The sequence below is a fragment of the Carassius auratus genome, chromosome 12 (genome assembly GCF_003368295.1).
Source record: "Carassius auratus strain Wakin chromosome 12, ASM336829v1, whole genome shotgun sequence".
In the NCBI taxonomy this organism is placed as follows: domain Eukaryota; kingdom Metazoa; phylum Chordata; class Actinopteri; order Cypriniformes; family Cyprinidae; genus Carassius; species Carassius auratus.
In genome coordinates this window covers 10,279,881-10,295,250 of record NC_039254.1, presented here as the reverse complement: position 1 = coordinate 10,295,250, position 15,370 = coordinate 10,279,881, and the positions used below count along the sequence as shown (strand labels likewise).

Below are 15,370 nucleotides of genomic sequence, written 5' to 3'. Positions count from 1 at the left end.
GACGACGAACAAAACAAAACAAAGTGTAAAGGATGCGTAGCGATCATTCGTGGCAAGAACACAACCAATTTGAAAAGACATTTACAGAAGAGCCACTCTTACATTTTCTCAAATGTAATTTCACAATGATGTTCTTTTGTTTATTGAGCTAAGCAAAATTGGAAGACTGCTGTGTGTAGATGTTGTAGCATTAAATATTACGAACTGAAAAGTACTGTAAAATAGCCCCTCTTTCGAGTTAGATGAGAGCCCCATACTAATACGTAAAATTATGCGACATACATTTGATTAATTCTAATGTTTAGTATATTTTATAATGTTCTACTTGTTGACAATATCACAAATATTTCTAGATTAGTCATGTGAAACGTGACTGTTCACATCCTATCATCATTATACATACTAATCTAGCAATATTGTGGTATTTAAAACATACAATATTGCTAGACAAATGAATAGCTGCCAACTTATTAAATATTTACTTTTCAGCTCAGCTGTAAGCTTTAAGGTCCTGGACCTAACTTTATTTTTCTTTTATTGATGGTCAATTGGCAGCTAGTAATTGTTTACATTATCATGACCGTGTTTGTTGCTGCATAAAAGCTTTTGAATCGAAATAAAGACACAGTTGTGCTGTAATAAAGTTGAATTTGTGTTTTATATATTTTGGTTAAGTTTGTTTCCTATACCAGCTGTAAAAAATTGTCTAGTAAATCGGTTATTGATTTTAGTCTTATTTTAGTCGACTAAAATAAGATTAAAATTAAAACAAATCAGATGACTAAAACTTAACTAAAACTAAAAAGAATTATAGTCAAAAGACTAAGACTAAAACTAAATTAAAATTTTGTGTCAAAATAAACACTGTTTTCAGTCTCTGAAATAGAAAAGATCTATCAATGATGAACTATTATTTACCCCGTTTGTATCTGCGAGGTGTTCATTACATATTTTACCTGTGTGTTAAGATCAGTAATTATGACTGTCGAATGTCTGACTTGACTCGGTGTATTCTGCCCCTAAACATATGATTAGACTATCAGTCAAATATCACCAAGATTTTAAAATTCAGATTCGACTATGAAAAACCTTAGTCGGGTCACCCCTAGTAATTTCACAATGTTACTATTTTACTGTATTTTAATCAAATAAATGCAGCAGTGGTGAGTATAAAATATTTATTTTAAATACATGATAAATCTGACCCTTAAACGTTTGAATGGTAGTGTATGTTTGAGGTATTACTTACTAGTCATATGTTTCATAATGTCTAAAAATGTTCTTCAGCTGGATACATGCACGGCCATCAGCATGGAAGAATCTAGAACATAAACAATCTGTCAAAGCCAACAATATTTATTATACAATGCCAGGTTTATTAGAAATAAACAACAGCAGAGGTGAAATGCAGAAAAGAAAAATAATTTACAGATTATAAAAACAAATTAAAAGAAAAATAACAGAACTTAAAGTTTTAGGTTTACTAACCGAGTAATACTCTTACAGTGTGGACATCAAAATAACTAACAGGCAAACAAACACAAACACATATTATGAAAATATTATGTAAACACACACATATATAAGAAAATTACAGATTCATGCTGATGTAGGCGAAATATATTGTGAAAGATGCATATAAAGTTACTCTTGTAGTTAGCATTACGATGCTAACGGACTTTTTCTGAAGACACTGCCCATTTCTATAAAGTACATTTTCAACAAAAGCGTGTCATTTACATGAAAGAAAGTTTCAGGGACCCTTTTATGTAACATTGTCGTAATTAGGGATTAAACTTACCTGAAATGAGAGAAAACAACCATGAGAGACAGCTTCCGTTCAGCTGCTTGACAGTTGGGCTGAGCCCCGTTTCCATGGTGACGTCCTCCGCTCCAGTTCAGCGCGTGACCATCAAGTGTTTTCAAAATATATTTCAATATATTTAACAGTGCTTCAGACATGACGTCTAATATATTAGCTCACTAGTTTATGTTAATGGCTTTGTGGTGCAAAATAAAATGTTTTTTCTGCTAAATTTGGACTAAAGCCCATCTATATTTATTTTTGGGCTAAATTTGGTTTAAAAAAAAAAAAGACGTTAAATTTCGCTTTTTGAGCTTAATTTGGACCAAATTCGACGGACCAAACGAAGAACAATTTTCAACGTCGCCTTTTGGGCTTAATTTGGACCAAATTCGACGGACCAAATGATCTGATCTGATCCAAAAGATTCGCGAACCCGCTCTGAAGTCCCGATCTGGCTCGACTCAAATGATTCGCGGACCTGCTCTGAAATCCCGATCTGACTCAAATGACTCAAATGATTCGCGGGCCCGTTCTGAAGTCCCGATCTGGCTCGACTCAAATGATTTGCGGACCCGCTCTGAAGTCCCGATCTGACTCAAATGACTCAAATGATTCGCGGGCCCGCTCTGAAGTCCCGATCTGGCTCGACTCAAATGATTCGCGGTCCCGCTCTGAAGTCCCGATCTGACTCGACTCAAATGATTCGCGGACCCGCTCTGAAGTCCCGATCTGACTCGACTCAAATGATTCGCGGACCCGCTCTGAAGTCCCGATCTGACTCAAATGACTCAAATGATTCGCGGGCCCGCTCTGAAGTCCCGATCTGACTCGACTCAAATGATTCGCGGACCCGCTCTGAAGTCCCGATCTGACTCGACTCAAATGATTCGCGGACCCGCTCTGAAGTCCCGATCTGACTCGACTCAAATGATTCGCGGACCCGCTCTGAAGTCCCGATCTGACTCGACTCAAATGATTCGCGGACCCGCTCTGAAGTCCCGATCTGACTCAAATGACTCAAATGATTCGTGAACCCGCTCTGAAGTCCCGATCTGACTCGACTCAAATGATTCGCGGACCCGCTCTGAAGTCCCGATCTGACTCAAATGACTCAAATGATTCGCGGGCCCGCTCTGAAGTCCCGATCTGACTCGACTCAAATGATTCACGAAACCGCTCTGAAGTCCCGATCTGACTCAAATGACTCAAATGATTCGCGGACCCGCTCTGAAGTCCCGATCTGACTCGACTCAAATGATTCACGAAACCGCTCTGAAGTCCCGATCTGACTCAAATGACTCAAATGATTCGCGGACCCGCTCTGAAGTCCCGATCTGACTCAAATGACTCAAATGATTCGCGGTCCCGCTCTGAAGTCCCGATCTTGACTCAAATGACTCGAGGCCGCTCGTGATGCTTACTTATTACTTATTAGTTATTTATTTAATAACCTTGATGCTGATTTGCTACTCAATAAAACATTGATTATTACCAATGTAGAAAACCGTTTATATTTTTGTGGAAACTGTGATACATAAAAAACTTTCAGGATTCACAGATGAATAGAAAGTTCAGAACAACAGCTTTTATTCGAAATATAATTATTTTGTAAAACTATTTTTTTTTGTCACTTTTGATCAATTGAATGCATCCTTAATAAAAGTATTAATTTCTTGAAAAAAATTTTTTTAATGTAAGTGTAGATAAATGAAGTAATTTGTGAGATTTGTTTATCTTGTACAAAATCAGACCTTGTTTTACACAAACTTTAAAATAAAATAACATTTTGGGAACTTTTTAACACAATATCACAAATTTAACTGTCAATGTAAAATAATTTTATTAGCACATTAGCATTTAGTCTAAGAAGCCTTCAGTCTAGATCTACAAAGAAAAGGCCAAGAACACACACATCACAGGATATGGCACAAACAATCCCAAAGAGTATTTCTAAAGGCCACAAACACACACACACACACACACACACACAGATCTGTCAATGCAGCACTGCACATTCAATTAGGATCAAGAAACGATAGATAGATGACACTATTTCTCTTACACACACACACACACACACACACACACACACACACACACAAACACACACATGTTTGTTTTTGTGAAAAGTGGGGACATCCAATAGGTGTAATGGTTTTTATTCTGTACAAACTGTATATTCTATGGCCCTTTGCCAACCCTACACCTAACCCTAACCCTCACAGGAAACTTTGTGCATTTTTACTTTCTCAAAAAAACTCATCCTGTATGATTTATAAGTGTTTTGAAAAATGGGGACATGGGTTATGTCCTCATAAGTCACCCTCTCCTTGTAATACCTGTGTCATACCCATGACATTATACACACACACACACACACACACACTTACGCCGCTGGTCCTTCATGCTGCATGATCTTCAGGGCACAATCCATTGTGTTTTTATATTTATGAGCTTCCAAACCCTAAAAAAAAAACAAATTTTCATTACTTCTCCAACAGAAGTACTCTAGTACATACTTCACCTTAAAAACCTTTTTATTTTATAATAGCAAGTTAATTACCAACATAGTGCTACAATCTCAGCTGATTGACAAAAAAGGACTGAAATTTGGGGCAAGAAACCATAAATATCAAGAGCTGCTTATTTTATTTAGATTTGTAATATGATATTGATTTGTTTTCTTGTTTCTTCTAATATTTTGTTTATATTTTTTTATTTATTTTATACAGCACTTTCTTATTTTTTTGAGTGCTTTATAAATCAAATTCTGAATACATTTTAAATAAATGTGAATAATAATCTTGATAACTGATCTGTGCACCTGCATTCTGGTCTTGATGACGTCCAGCGGCGTGTTTCCAAACACACTCGCCGCTCCTGCGATCGCACCGAACGCTCCGGTGATGACGGGGTTGATGGATTTGTTGGGATTGTCACCTAAAACACATCCAGAAAACACCCAATGTGATCAGATGAGACTCTTTCTGAGTGTTTTATATTCAGTGTGATGCTGCAGACTCTCACCCTTGTACCAGTTCCTCAGAGAGGTCATGACGAAGAACCGGATCGCCTGATTGGATCCCTGTTTGAGGACGGTCGCTGTGAGGCCTTGATACGTCCCTCTGATTCCTGAGAGACACATTCAGAGCATCACTTACTACAAACACACATTATATACATCCCATCATATGCACTTTAAACTCTTTACAGTGAATTGCAATTTACAAAGATTACAAACTCTGAACAAACATTTTATATCGTTTCCAATACTTACAATTATTCACATACAAAAAGGTTTTTTTTTTTTTTTTTGAGAAAAGTATACTGGAATGATAGACTATGCCAAAATAATCCAAAACTTAAATACAACATATACTCATTTCTAAAGCAATTGCTTGCTAGAAGACTTTTTTTTCATTTGAATTATTTGTAGCTCCTAATATAAAATGAAAGCCTGAAATGGTCCTGGCAAAATACAAGTACAAATAAATAAATAAATAAATGATGGTGAATTAAATTTAATGCATAATGTTCAGACTGTCATTATCATGATGTGTATAAAGTATTGACAGAAAGACTGAAGTACAGAGCAGGAAATAAAATTTAATGAAATAAAATAAATAAAGTAAATAAAATAAATAAAATAAAGGATGCAAATAATAAAACGATGAAATGATTCGCGGACGCGCTCTGAAGTCGCGATCTGACTCAAATGATTCGCGAACCCGCTCCGAAGTCCCGATCTGACTCGACTCAAATGATTCGCGGACCCGCTCTGAAGTCGCGATATGACTCAAATGACGCAAATGATTCGCGAACCAGCTCAGAAGTCGCGATATGACTCAAATGACGCAAATGATTCGCGAACCAGCTCAGAAGTCGCGATATGACTCAAATGACGCAAATGATTCGCGAACCCGCTCTGAAGTTGCGATATGACTCAAATGACGCAAATGATTCGCGAACCCCCTCTGAAGTCGCGATCTGACTCAAATGATTCGCGGACCCGCTCTGAAGTCAGGATCTGACTCAAATGACGCAAATGATTCGCGAACCCACTCTGAAGTCGCGATATGACTCAAATAACTCAAATGATTCGCGGACCCGCTCTGAGGTCGCGATCTGACTCGACTCAAATGACTCGCGGACCCGCTCTGAGGTCGCGATCTGACTCGACTCAAATGATTCGCGGACCCGCTCTGAAGTCCCGATCTGACCCAGCAAAAACTCGTTGAAAAGTGAAAGATGAAATGATGTCTTTTTCAGGTCGTGAAAAGACGTCTATAAAAAGACGTCAAAATTACGTCTAAATATGGTTGTAAAGTTAAAGTTGAAAAGACTTCGGACCTTATAACAACCGTGCATTATTTTTCATTAGTGAAAATGAGACAATTCACGGTATATTGACACATTTATTGACACATTACATCTTTCATGTAAATTCTTGATCACATCTTAAGCCTCCTTTGATTAAACAGACCGTAAAAACAGTAATAATTGTTTTCTATGTGGATGCATTGTAAAATGTAATTTATGCCTTTAAACTGAATTTTTAACACAATTACTCCAGTCTTCAGTGTTACATGATCTTCAGAAATCATTATAATATATGATTAGCTTCTCAAGAAACATTTCTGATTATTATCAATGTTTAAAACAGTTGTGCTGCCCAATATCTTGTGGAAACCAGTACATCAGTAATTTTTTTAATAGACCTTGCAAAAGAGTAGAATTTATTTTGATTTTTTTAAATCAATTTAAAAGTCTTTACTATAAAATTATCAAATTAATCCATCTTTCTGTATAAATATAATTTTTCAAGACAATAAACTATGAACAATTATAACCACATTAGAACAACCAAAAATGTAAATTCTGTCATTAATTTCTTACCCTCATGTTACCCCAAACCCATAACACCCTTTTGTGCAGAACACAAATTAAGATATTTTTTTTAACAGATGCCTTGTGTACGCAAAAAACAACAACAACAGAAAAAAAAATCTATTCAGAGATTAGGAATCCCAATGGATTTTCTCAAAAGCACCAAAAGCGCCAGCTCTCACGCCAATGCAACACTGATGCATCATGGTGCTTGTGTGAATGCGTTATTTTAGATTTAAAAAAATTCTCAGATTTCATTAAAAAGTTCTGCATTTATGTTTCAAAGATGAACAAAAGTCTGGCTTGGAACAACGTAAAGGTGAGTGATGAAAATCTTTGGTTTAACTAACACATTAGGTAAATGGTTTCCCACAGGGGCACCAGTAGATCTCTGCCTGATCTCTGATCTTCTGCTTCTTCTGCTCCTTCCTCCATCCCAATTCTGGATTAATGAGCCACGGCAGATGTTTCCACTTTGAATGCTTTAGCCTCACTGTTTTTTCTCCAGCATCTAAAGTGAGAAAGAAAACAGTAACTAAAATGTAAATTAATAATACAAAAACAATGGTTGTCCTTGTCCAAAATGTACAAATTAAAGTGTACTCATTCTTCACGAGGGATTATTAACTAATTAGTATATCAGGGGTTGTCAACTCTGGCCCTTAAGGTGAGACTTGGGTCTCTGCAGAGTAAAAGTGGGCGTTTATGATTGAGTGTGTGTTTTCAAACTGCTGGGTGTTTCTAAATCATGCAATCAAAATGATCCCCCTTACCTAACCCCACCCCTAAACCTACCGTCACTACGTCAGCCAATCAGGTATCATGGTCTAAAAACACCCTGATCTGGTAACTCCCATTACTTTCCTGCAGAGACCTTTGCTTGGCTTAAGGTCCACTGTCATGCAGAGTTTACGTCTCAATCAGCTTCACAGTTTGCCAAGTTGTGAATATATTGTGTACACAAGGTTGCACTAGGTTGGTGCAAAACTCTGCATGTAAGTGGACCTTGAGAGACAATGTTGAGATCTCCTGCAATATGTTCTGAACATGAACTATAAAGAGGCAGAATGACTTACAACACTGGTGTCCAGTCCTGGGCTGGAGGAGCACCGTTCTGCAGAGTTTCTGCTGATCCTTGATCAGCTGCTCAGATCTGTTTAACTGGGGTTGGAGCTTAATTCTGAAAAAAGAGAAGACAACCAATATTATAATGTTAAAAAGTTAAACAACGTTAAATAATTTGATCCATAAATATGCACAACATCTGAAAATGCACAAAGATGAGAATAAAGCACTTTCAACACACTGCAAAATAAGCAATATTAAGTCACAGGTGCATTTTCTTTTCTTCTTATTATTCCTCTTCCAATAAGTTACAATTACCTTGTGTTTTAATCAATGATTTTCAGTCTCTGAAATAGAAAAGATCTATCAATGATGAACTATTATTTACCCCGTTTGTATCTGCGAGGTGTTCATTACACATTTTACCTGTGTGTAAAGATCAGTAATTATGACTGTCGAATGTCTGACTTGACTCAATGTATTCTGCCCCTAAACATATGATTAGACTATCAGTCAAATATCACCAAGATTTTAAAATTCAGATTCGACTATGAAAAACCTTAGTCGGGTCACCCCTAGTAATTTCACAATGTTACTATTTTACTGTATTTTAATCAAATAAATGCAGCAGTGGTGAGTATAAAATATTTATTTTAAATACATGATAAATCTGACCCTTAAACGTTTGAATGGTAGTGTATGTTTGAGGTATTACTTACTAGTCATATGTTTCATAATGTCTAAAAATGTTCTTCAGCTGGATACATGCACGGCCATCAGCATGGAAGAATCTAGAACATAAACAATCTGTCAAAGCCAAAAATATTTATTATACAATGCCAGGTTTATTATAAATAAACAATAGCAGAGGTGAAATGCAGAAAAGAAAAATAATAAAAAAATTTTTTTAAAGAAAAATAACAGAACTTAAAGTTTTAGGTTTACTAACCGAGTAATACTCTTACAGTGTGGACATCAAAATAACTAACAGGCAAACAAACACACACACATATTATGAAAATATTATGTAAACACACACATATATAAGAAAATTACAGATTCATGCTGATGTAGGCGAAATATATTGTGAAAGATGCATATAAAGTTACCTCTTGTAGTTAGCATTACGGTGCTAACGGACTTTTTCTGAAGACACTGCCCATTTCTATAAAGTACATTTTCAACGAAAGCGTGTCATTTACATGAAAGAAAGTTTCAGGGACCCTTTTATGTAACATTTGTGTAATTTAAGGATTAAACTTACCTGAAATTAGTGAAAACAACCATGAGAGACAGCTTCCGTTCAACTGCTTGACAGTTGGGTTGAGCCCCGTTTCCATGGTGACGTCCTCTGCTCCAGTTCAGCGCGTGACCATCAAGTGTTTTCAAAATATATTTCAATATATTTAATAGTGCTTCAGACATAATGTCTAATATATTTCTTCACTAGTTTATGTTAATGGCTTTGTGGTGTGAAATAAAAGGGTTTTTTCTGCTAAATTTGGACTAAAGCCCATCTACATTTATTTTTGGGCTAAATTTGGATAAAAAAAAAACGTTAAATGTCGCTTTTTGGGCTTAATTTGGACCAAATTCGACGGACCAAACGAAGACCAATTTCCAACGTCGCTTTTTGGGCTTAATTTGGACCAAATTCGACGGACCAAATGAAGATCTGATCTGTTCCAAATGATTCGCGAACCCGCTCTGAAGTCCCGATCTGACTCGACTCAAATGATTCTCGGACCCGCTTTGAAGTCGCGATCTGACTCAAATGATTCGCGTTGCCGCTCTGAAGTCCCGATATGGCTCGACTCAAATGACTCGCGAACCCGCTCTGAAGTCCCGATCTGACTCAAATGATTCAAATGATTCGCGGGCCCGCTCTGAAGTCCCGCTCTGACTCGAAATGATTCGCGGACCCGCTCTGAAGTCCCGATCTTGACTCAAATGACTCAATTGATTCGCGGGCCCGCTCTGAAGTCCCGATCTTGACTCAAATGACTCAACTGATTCGCGGGCCCGCTCTGAAGTCCCGATCTTGACTCAAATGACTCAATTGATTCGCGGGCCGCTCTGAAGTCCCGATCTTACCTCAAATGACTCAAATGACTCAAATGACTCGAGGCCGCTCGTGATGCTTACTTATTAGTTATTTATTTAATAACCTTGATGCTGATTTGCTACTCAATAAAACATTTCTGATAATTACCAATGTAGAAAACCGTTCATATTTTTGTGGAAACTGTGATACATAAAATTTTTCAGGATTCACAGATGAATAGAAAGTTCAGAACAACAGCTTTTTGGTCACTTTTGATCAATTGAATGCATCCTTGCTTAATAAATGTATTAATTTCTTGAAAAAATTATCTTGTACAAAATCAGACCTTGTTTTACACAAACTTTTAAATAAAATAAAATTTTGGGAACTTTTTAACACAATATCACAAATTCAACTGTTAATATAAAATAATTTTATTAGCACATTAGCATTTAGTCTAAGAAGCCTTCAGTCTATATCTACAAAGAAAAGGCCAAGAACATACACATCACAGGACATGGCACAAACAATCCCAAAGAGTATTTCTAAAGGCCCCAAAGACACACACACACACACACACACACAGATCTGTCAATGCAGATTTTGCCCTCTAGCGGCCAGAAGCAGCACTGCACATTCAATTAGGATCAATAAATGATAGATAGATGACTATTTCTCACACACACACACACACACACAGCTGGAGATGCATGCTGCAGAAACACTTTAATAATCCATTTCAGTTCGACTCTGAGGTGTATTTGACATTCACTGAATCTGTATTCGAGTTGTGTATAATAGAGATGATATTGCACATAGACAGATACAGCAGGTCACGTCTGAAAACAGGCTTTAAAACTGACAAAATAATTATTAAAAATGTCTTTGTTTGTGTTGAAAAATAAATGTCAGAGTTTGATGGTTAAAAGGCACATGTGCAACAGGAAAATAAATATATTCAAAATAATTAATAAAAAGGCTTTACAAATGTAAAAATATTAGCCTTAGTTAAAAACACAACATTTTAAGTAGAAATGTCAGAAACTTAAAAATAGAATACATTTTAAATGGAATTCGTACAGTATTATGGAATGATCTGTAGTTAAGTAAATACATCTATAAATATTCATAAACTCTCTATTTGTAAATATTCCCACTTCCTCTTAAGGATTTTCCCACGTTAAAACATTAAATTAATTTACGGTCACACTTTTCTCTAGATTATTCCTCTGGCTCAGAGTTTAACATCTGTAAACATACATGTTCGCTCTCTATTACATCTAGCAGTTAAATAATCGATTTATTAATGAACAAAATCTGTTAAATGTGGCACAGACAGTGTTTAATGTTAATTTGACTGCAGCTGCTTTATGAACTAATGTTATTTTCAAATATTGTGTGCGTGTTTAAAAGCAGAAGTGATGTGAAGAACGAGACCGCGGTCGTCACTTCGTCTTCCAGACTTTGTTTAGGACCTTCACAACCTCCTCGTAGATGATGAAGACGATGGCCACGTCCAAACACACTCGGCCCAGCCGTGGGACCGTGCCCTTGTAAAACCTGCACACACACACCAACACATTCATCACTGAGCCACAGCCATAACAACATCCACTGCTCGACTTCAATATATCATCAAAAACAGACTGTTTCAGCTAGCTGCCCAGGCAACATTTAACATTTCTCAAGTCAAACTGAAATAAAAATGATAAAAAATATATATATTTAAAAAATAATAAATTACTATAACTTTATTAAATTAAAATGTTAACAGAAAATATCAAAATAAAAACTATTTACATTTTTTTTATAAAATCTATAATAGTATCTCAGTGATACTAGCACAGATAAATCAGGGGTTCTCGAACAATATCTTTTTTTGTCAGCTGAATCCCTTTGACCTAAAATATTTATTTAATATTCATTATTACTATAATTAAGTTTTATAATATATTATAATATTTCAGGAATTTAACTGTCACACACACACACACACTCTCTCTCTCTCCCTCTCTCTCTCACACACACACACACACACACACACACTTACGCCGCTGGTCCTTCATGCTGCATGATCTTCAGGGCACAATCCATTGTGTTTTTATATTTATGAGCTTCCAAACCCTAAAAAAAAACACATTTTCATTAAAACTTAATTTCCAACAGAAGTACTCTAGTACACACTTCACCTTAAAAACCTTTTTATTTTATAATAGCAAGTTAATTACCAACATAGTGCTACAATCTCAGCGGATTGACAAAAAACGACTGAAATTTGGGGCAAGAAACCATAAATATGAAGAGTTGCTTAATTTATTTATAAGTGCTTTATAAATCAAATTCTGAAAACATTTTAAATAAATGTGAATAATAATCTTGATAACTGATCTGTGCACCTGCATTCTGGTCTTGATGACGTCCAGCGGCGTGTTTCCAAACACACTCGCCGCTCCTGCGATCGCACCGAACGCTCCGGTGATGACGGGGTTGATGGATTTGTTGGGATTGTCACCTAAAACACATCCAGAAAACACCCAATGTGATCAGATGAGACTCTTTCTGAGTGTTTTATATTCAGTGTGATGCTGCAGACTCTCACCCTTGTACCAGTTCCTCAGAGAGGTCATGACGAAGAACCGGATCGCCTGATTGGATCCCTGTTTGAGGACGGTCGCTGTGAGGCCTTGATACGTCCCTCTGATTCCTGAGAGACACATTCAGAGCATCACTTACTACAAACACACATTATATACATCCCATCATATGCACTTTACATATGTACTTTACTTTACATTTTATATTGTTTCCAATACTTACAATTATTCACATACAACATACATCTTTTTTTTGAGAAAAGCATACTGGAATGATAGACTATGCCAAAATAATCCATAATGATTCGAGGGGCCGCTTTGAAGTCGCGATCTGACTCAAATGACTCAAATGATTCGCGTACCTGCTTTGAAGTCCCGATCTGACTCGACTCAAATGATTCGCGTACCCGCTTTGAAGTCGCGATCTGACTCAAATGACTCAAATGATTCGCGTACCCGCTTTGAAGCCGCGATCCGACTCGACTCAAATGATTCGCGTACCCGCTCTGAAGTCCCGATCTGACTCGACTCAAATGATTCGCGAACCCGCTCTGAAGCTGCGATATGACTCAAATGATTCGCGAACCCGCTCTGAAGTCGCGATATGACTCAAATGATTCAAACGATTCGCGGACCCGCTCTGAAGTCGCGATATGACTCAAATGATTCAAAATGATTCGCGAACCCGCTCTGAAGTCCCGATGTCGCGATATGACTCAAATGATTCAAAATGATTCGCGAACCCGCTCTGAAGTCCCGATGTGACTCGACTCAAATGATTCGCGAACCCGCTCTGAAGTCGCGATATGACTCAAATGATTCAAAATGATTCGCGAACCCGCTCTGAAGTCCCGATGTGACTCGACTCAAATGATTCGCGAACCCGCTCTGAAGTCGCGATATGACTCAAATGATTCAAAATGATTCGCGAACCCACTCTGAAGTCCCGATCTTGACTCAATTGACTCGAGGCCGCTCCTGATGCGTGATTAATACAAACAGTGTTCTGATGCTTCTGTAATATAGTTTGTTCACAAACTCAAAAGTGTGCAATTATTGTCTGTTAAACATACAAAAAAGCCTCTGATCATGAATTATATTGACTACCATAATTCATAAATCAAGACATGAAACTGCCAAGGTCTATCATAAATGTGAAAATGCTTGGGTGTTGGGGGATGCTATTATATCAACACCAATGTCAAAAGCAAACCTACACCGTTGGGTGGTGTCTCAACTATCTTTTCAACATTCAGCAGGACAGACCTTGCAATCAGGACACTGAGTTTTTCCCACAACTGTAATCTATAAACAGTCAAAACAACAAGTTCTTCACCTTGGGTTCTGATGATCTCTCGCACTCCGTGGAAAAAGCCTCTGTATTTGGGATTAGCCGAGGTTTGATCATGGATGAATTTCACCTGGGAACACAAGAGATGAAGCTCATACAGAAATAAACGCCAATGCTAATGAATGAGTTTGGAGCTCACCTTTATGGTCTCCATGGGGCAGACGATCAGGACGGCCTCCATCACGCCGGCACCCAAACCACAGATTAACCCTCGAGTGCTGTCCAGCTTCCCAGCCTCGTCCCTCATCTGGTTACTGAGTATCTCAAACACACCGAACCTGCAGACGGACACAGAGACCTCACATTGAAGCAGGATCGGTCTAACTGCATCATCATCATCATACGTCACTGTGTTTTCAATGAAGCAGAGACTGAGGTGAAGTAAGCGAACATTAGAGAATAAAGCATTGCTGCATGGCTGAAACCTCAGCGCTCTCCGAAAAACCTGTCAACACTTCAGAAAAATAACACACAATATGAATCACTTATTTCTTTGCACCCCAATAAATCACATACAATCGTTTGTTTCTGAGGAAAGCAAATCAGAATTTATGGTAAACGATGCAAGTCATACAAATATATGTAATACATACAAACAACTAATTAATTGATAAAAAAAAAATAATAGCTAAAGTTATTGTTTGCTATGCCACTTCTTTTATTTGGGTTATTTGATGCTGCAAAAATCAAATCAAATACTAATGCAATGATTGCTATATCACTTCTTTGATTTGGCTTTATAGAACGGAATAAAAATAAATAAAAGAGACTTACTTTTACAGCATAATATTTAGACTATAATGCAATATCTATATATAGCAGAAATAAGAAGAATAGTACACTAGTACTCTGTTTTGAGTTCATCCACTGGCTCTGTATATTACATATTAACACACAGGAAACACAGACATGCATTTCTGCAGACTTTATTCACGCAGACACATGATTAGCCTCTAGTCTCAGTCCCCAGAATCAGATCTGAGGCTTATTTTAAAGCGTTTCCTCGTGAATGGAGCCGTGTCAGCAGTGAAGCGTCAGCGCCGGTGGGAAGGCCACAGGTGTCCATTAGCAGCAGGAAGAAGCCCTGTGTTTTATTACCTGCTCCACGTTTATTTCTGTAACTCAAGACAGATACGACCGCAGCACTATTATAACACTGAAGTGAACAGAAGAGCTAAACACACAATCATTTATCCTGACTCTCTCTCTCTCTCTCTCCATCAAATTCAATTGTAAAATCATCCATCCATCTCTATTCATGTTGCTTTTTCAGCATGACAGGATGAAACTCACACTAACCAAGACAGACTTGCTGTTTACAAAGAAATACTAACCAGCTGCTGAACATATGCTACATTGCATACTATTTTTTTTATAAATTGTGAAACAGTATGCATTAATAAAAAACAACAGTATGCTAGAGCACAAGCTTAGTAAGTAGTGTGCACTCTATTATCTATTATCATTAAATATAACTAAAACCAAACAAACTCTGTTCCTTGAAATAAAATACAGGAAATATAAAAATAACTCATTCAAAATAGTAATGAAAACTATAGAATTTTAATGAACTAAAACAAAAATGTTATAAAAAATTATAATAATAAAAATGACAAAAAAAT

General features: G+C 37.0%; 1 protein-coding gene and 1 long non-coding RNA gene across 5 annotated transcripts in view; both read right to left on the bottom strand.

Moving 5' to 3' along the window:
- LOC113111803 (tricarboxylate transport protein, mitochondrial) overlaps positions 1 to 15,370 on the bottom strand; it is a 32,511-nt gene that overhangs the window by 5,506 nt on the left and 11,635 nt on the right. For 2 of the 4 annotated variants that reach the window (XR_003293356.1, XR_003293357.1), the window contains exons 4-12: positions 13,888 to 14,026; positions 13,734 to 13,818; positions 12,403 to 12,507; positions 12,200 to 12,315; positions 11,854 to 11,927; positions 4,835 to 4,939; positions 4,632 to 4,747; positions 4,198 to 4,271; positions 1,250 to 1,321 (exon numbers count right to left, since the gene is read on the bottom strand). Coding sequence is in view for 1 of the 4 variants with exons in the window: in XM_026276898.1 (XP_026132683.1) it covers positions 11,249 to 11,363; positions 11,854 to 11,927; positions 12,200 to 12,315; positions 12,403 to 12,507; positions 13,734 to 13,818; positions 13,888 to 14,026 (634 nt within the window). In the remaining 3 variants the exon portion in view is untranslated. Of the gene's footprint in view, positions 1 to 1,249; positions 1,322 to 4,197; positions 4,272 to 4,631; positions 4,748 to 4,834; positions 4,940 to 10,515; positions 11,364 to 11,853; positions 11,928 to 12,199; positions 12,316 to 12,402; positions 12,508 to 13,733; positions 13,819 to 13,887; positions 14,027 to 15,370 lie in introns of those variants that run through there. The other 2 variants (XR_003293358.1, XM_026276898.1) reach the window with 2 other exon arrangements.
- Positions 6,203 to 9,535, bottom strand: LOC113111804 (uncharacterized). Its single transcript, XR_003293359.1, has 6 exons — positions 9,024 to 9,535; positions 8,869 to 8,924; positions 8,709 to 8,743; positions 8,479 to 8,550; positions 7,771 to 7,874; positions 6,203 to 7,205 (listed from the first exon to the last, which is right to left on the bottom strand). It is a non-coding gene; the product is annotated as an uncharacterized LOC113111804 (long non-coding RNA).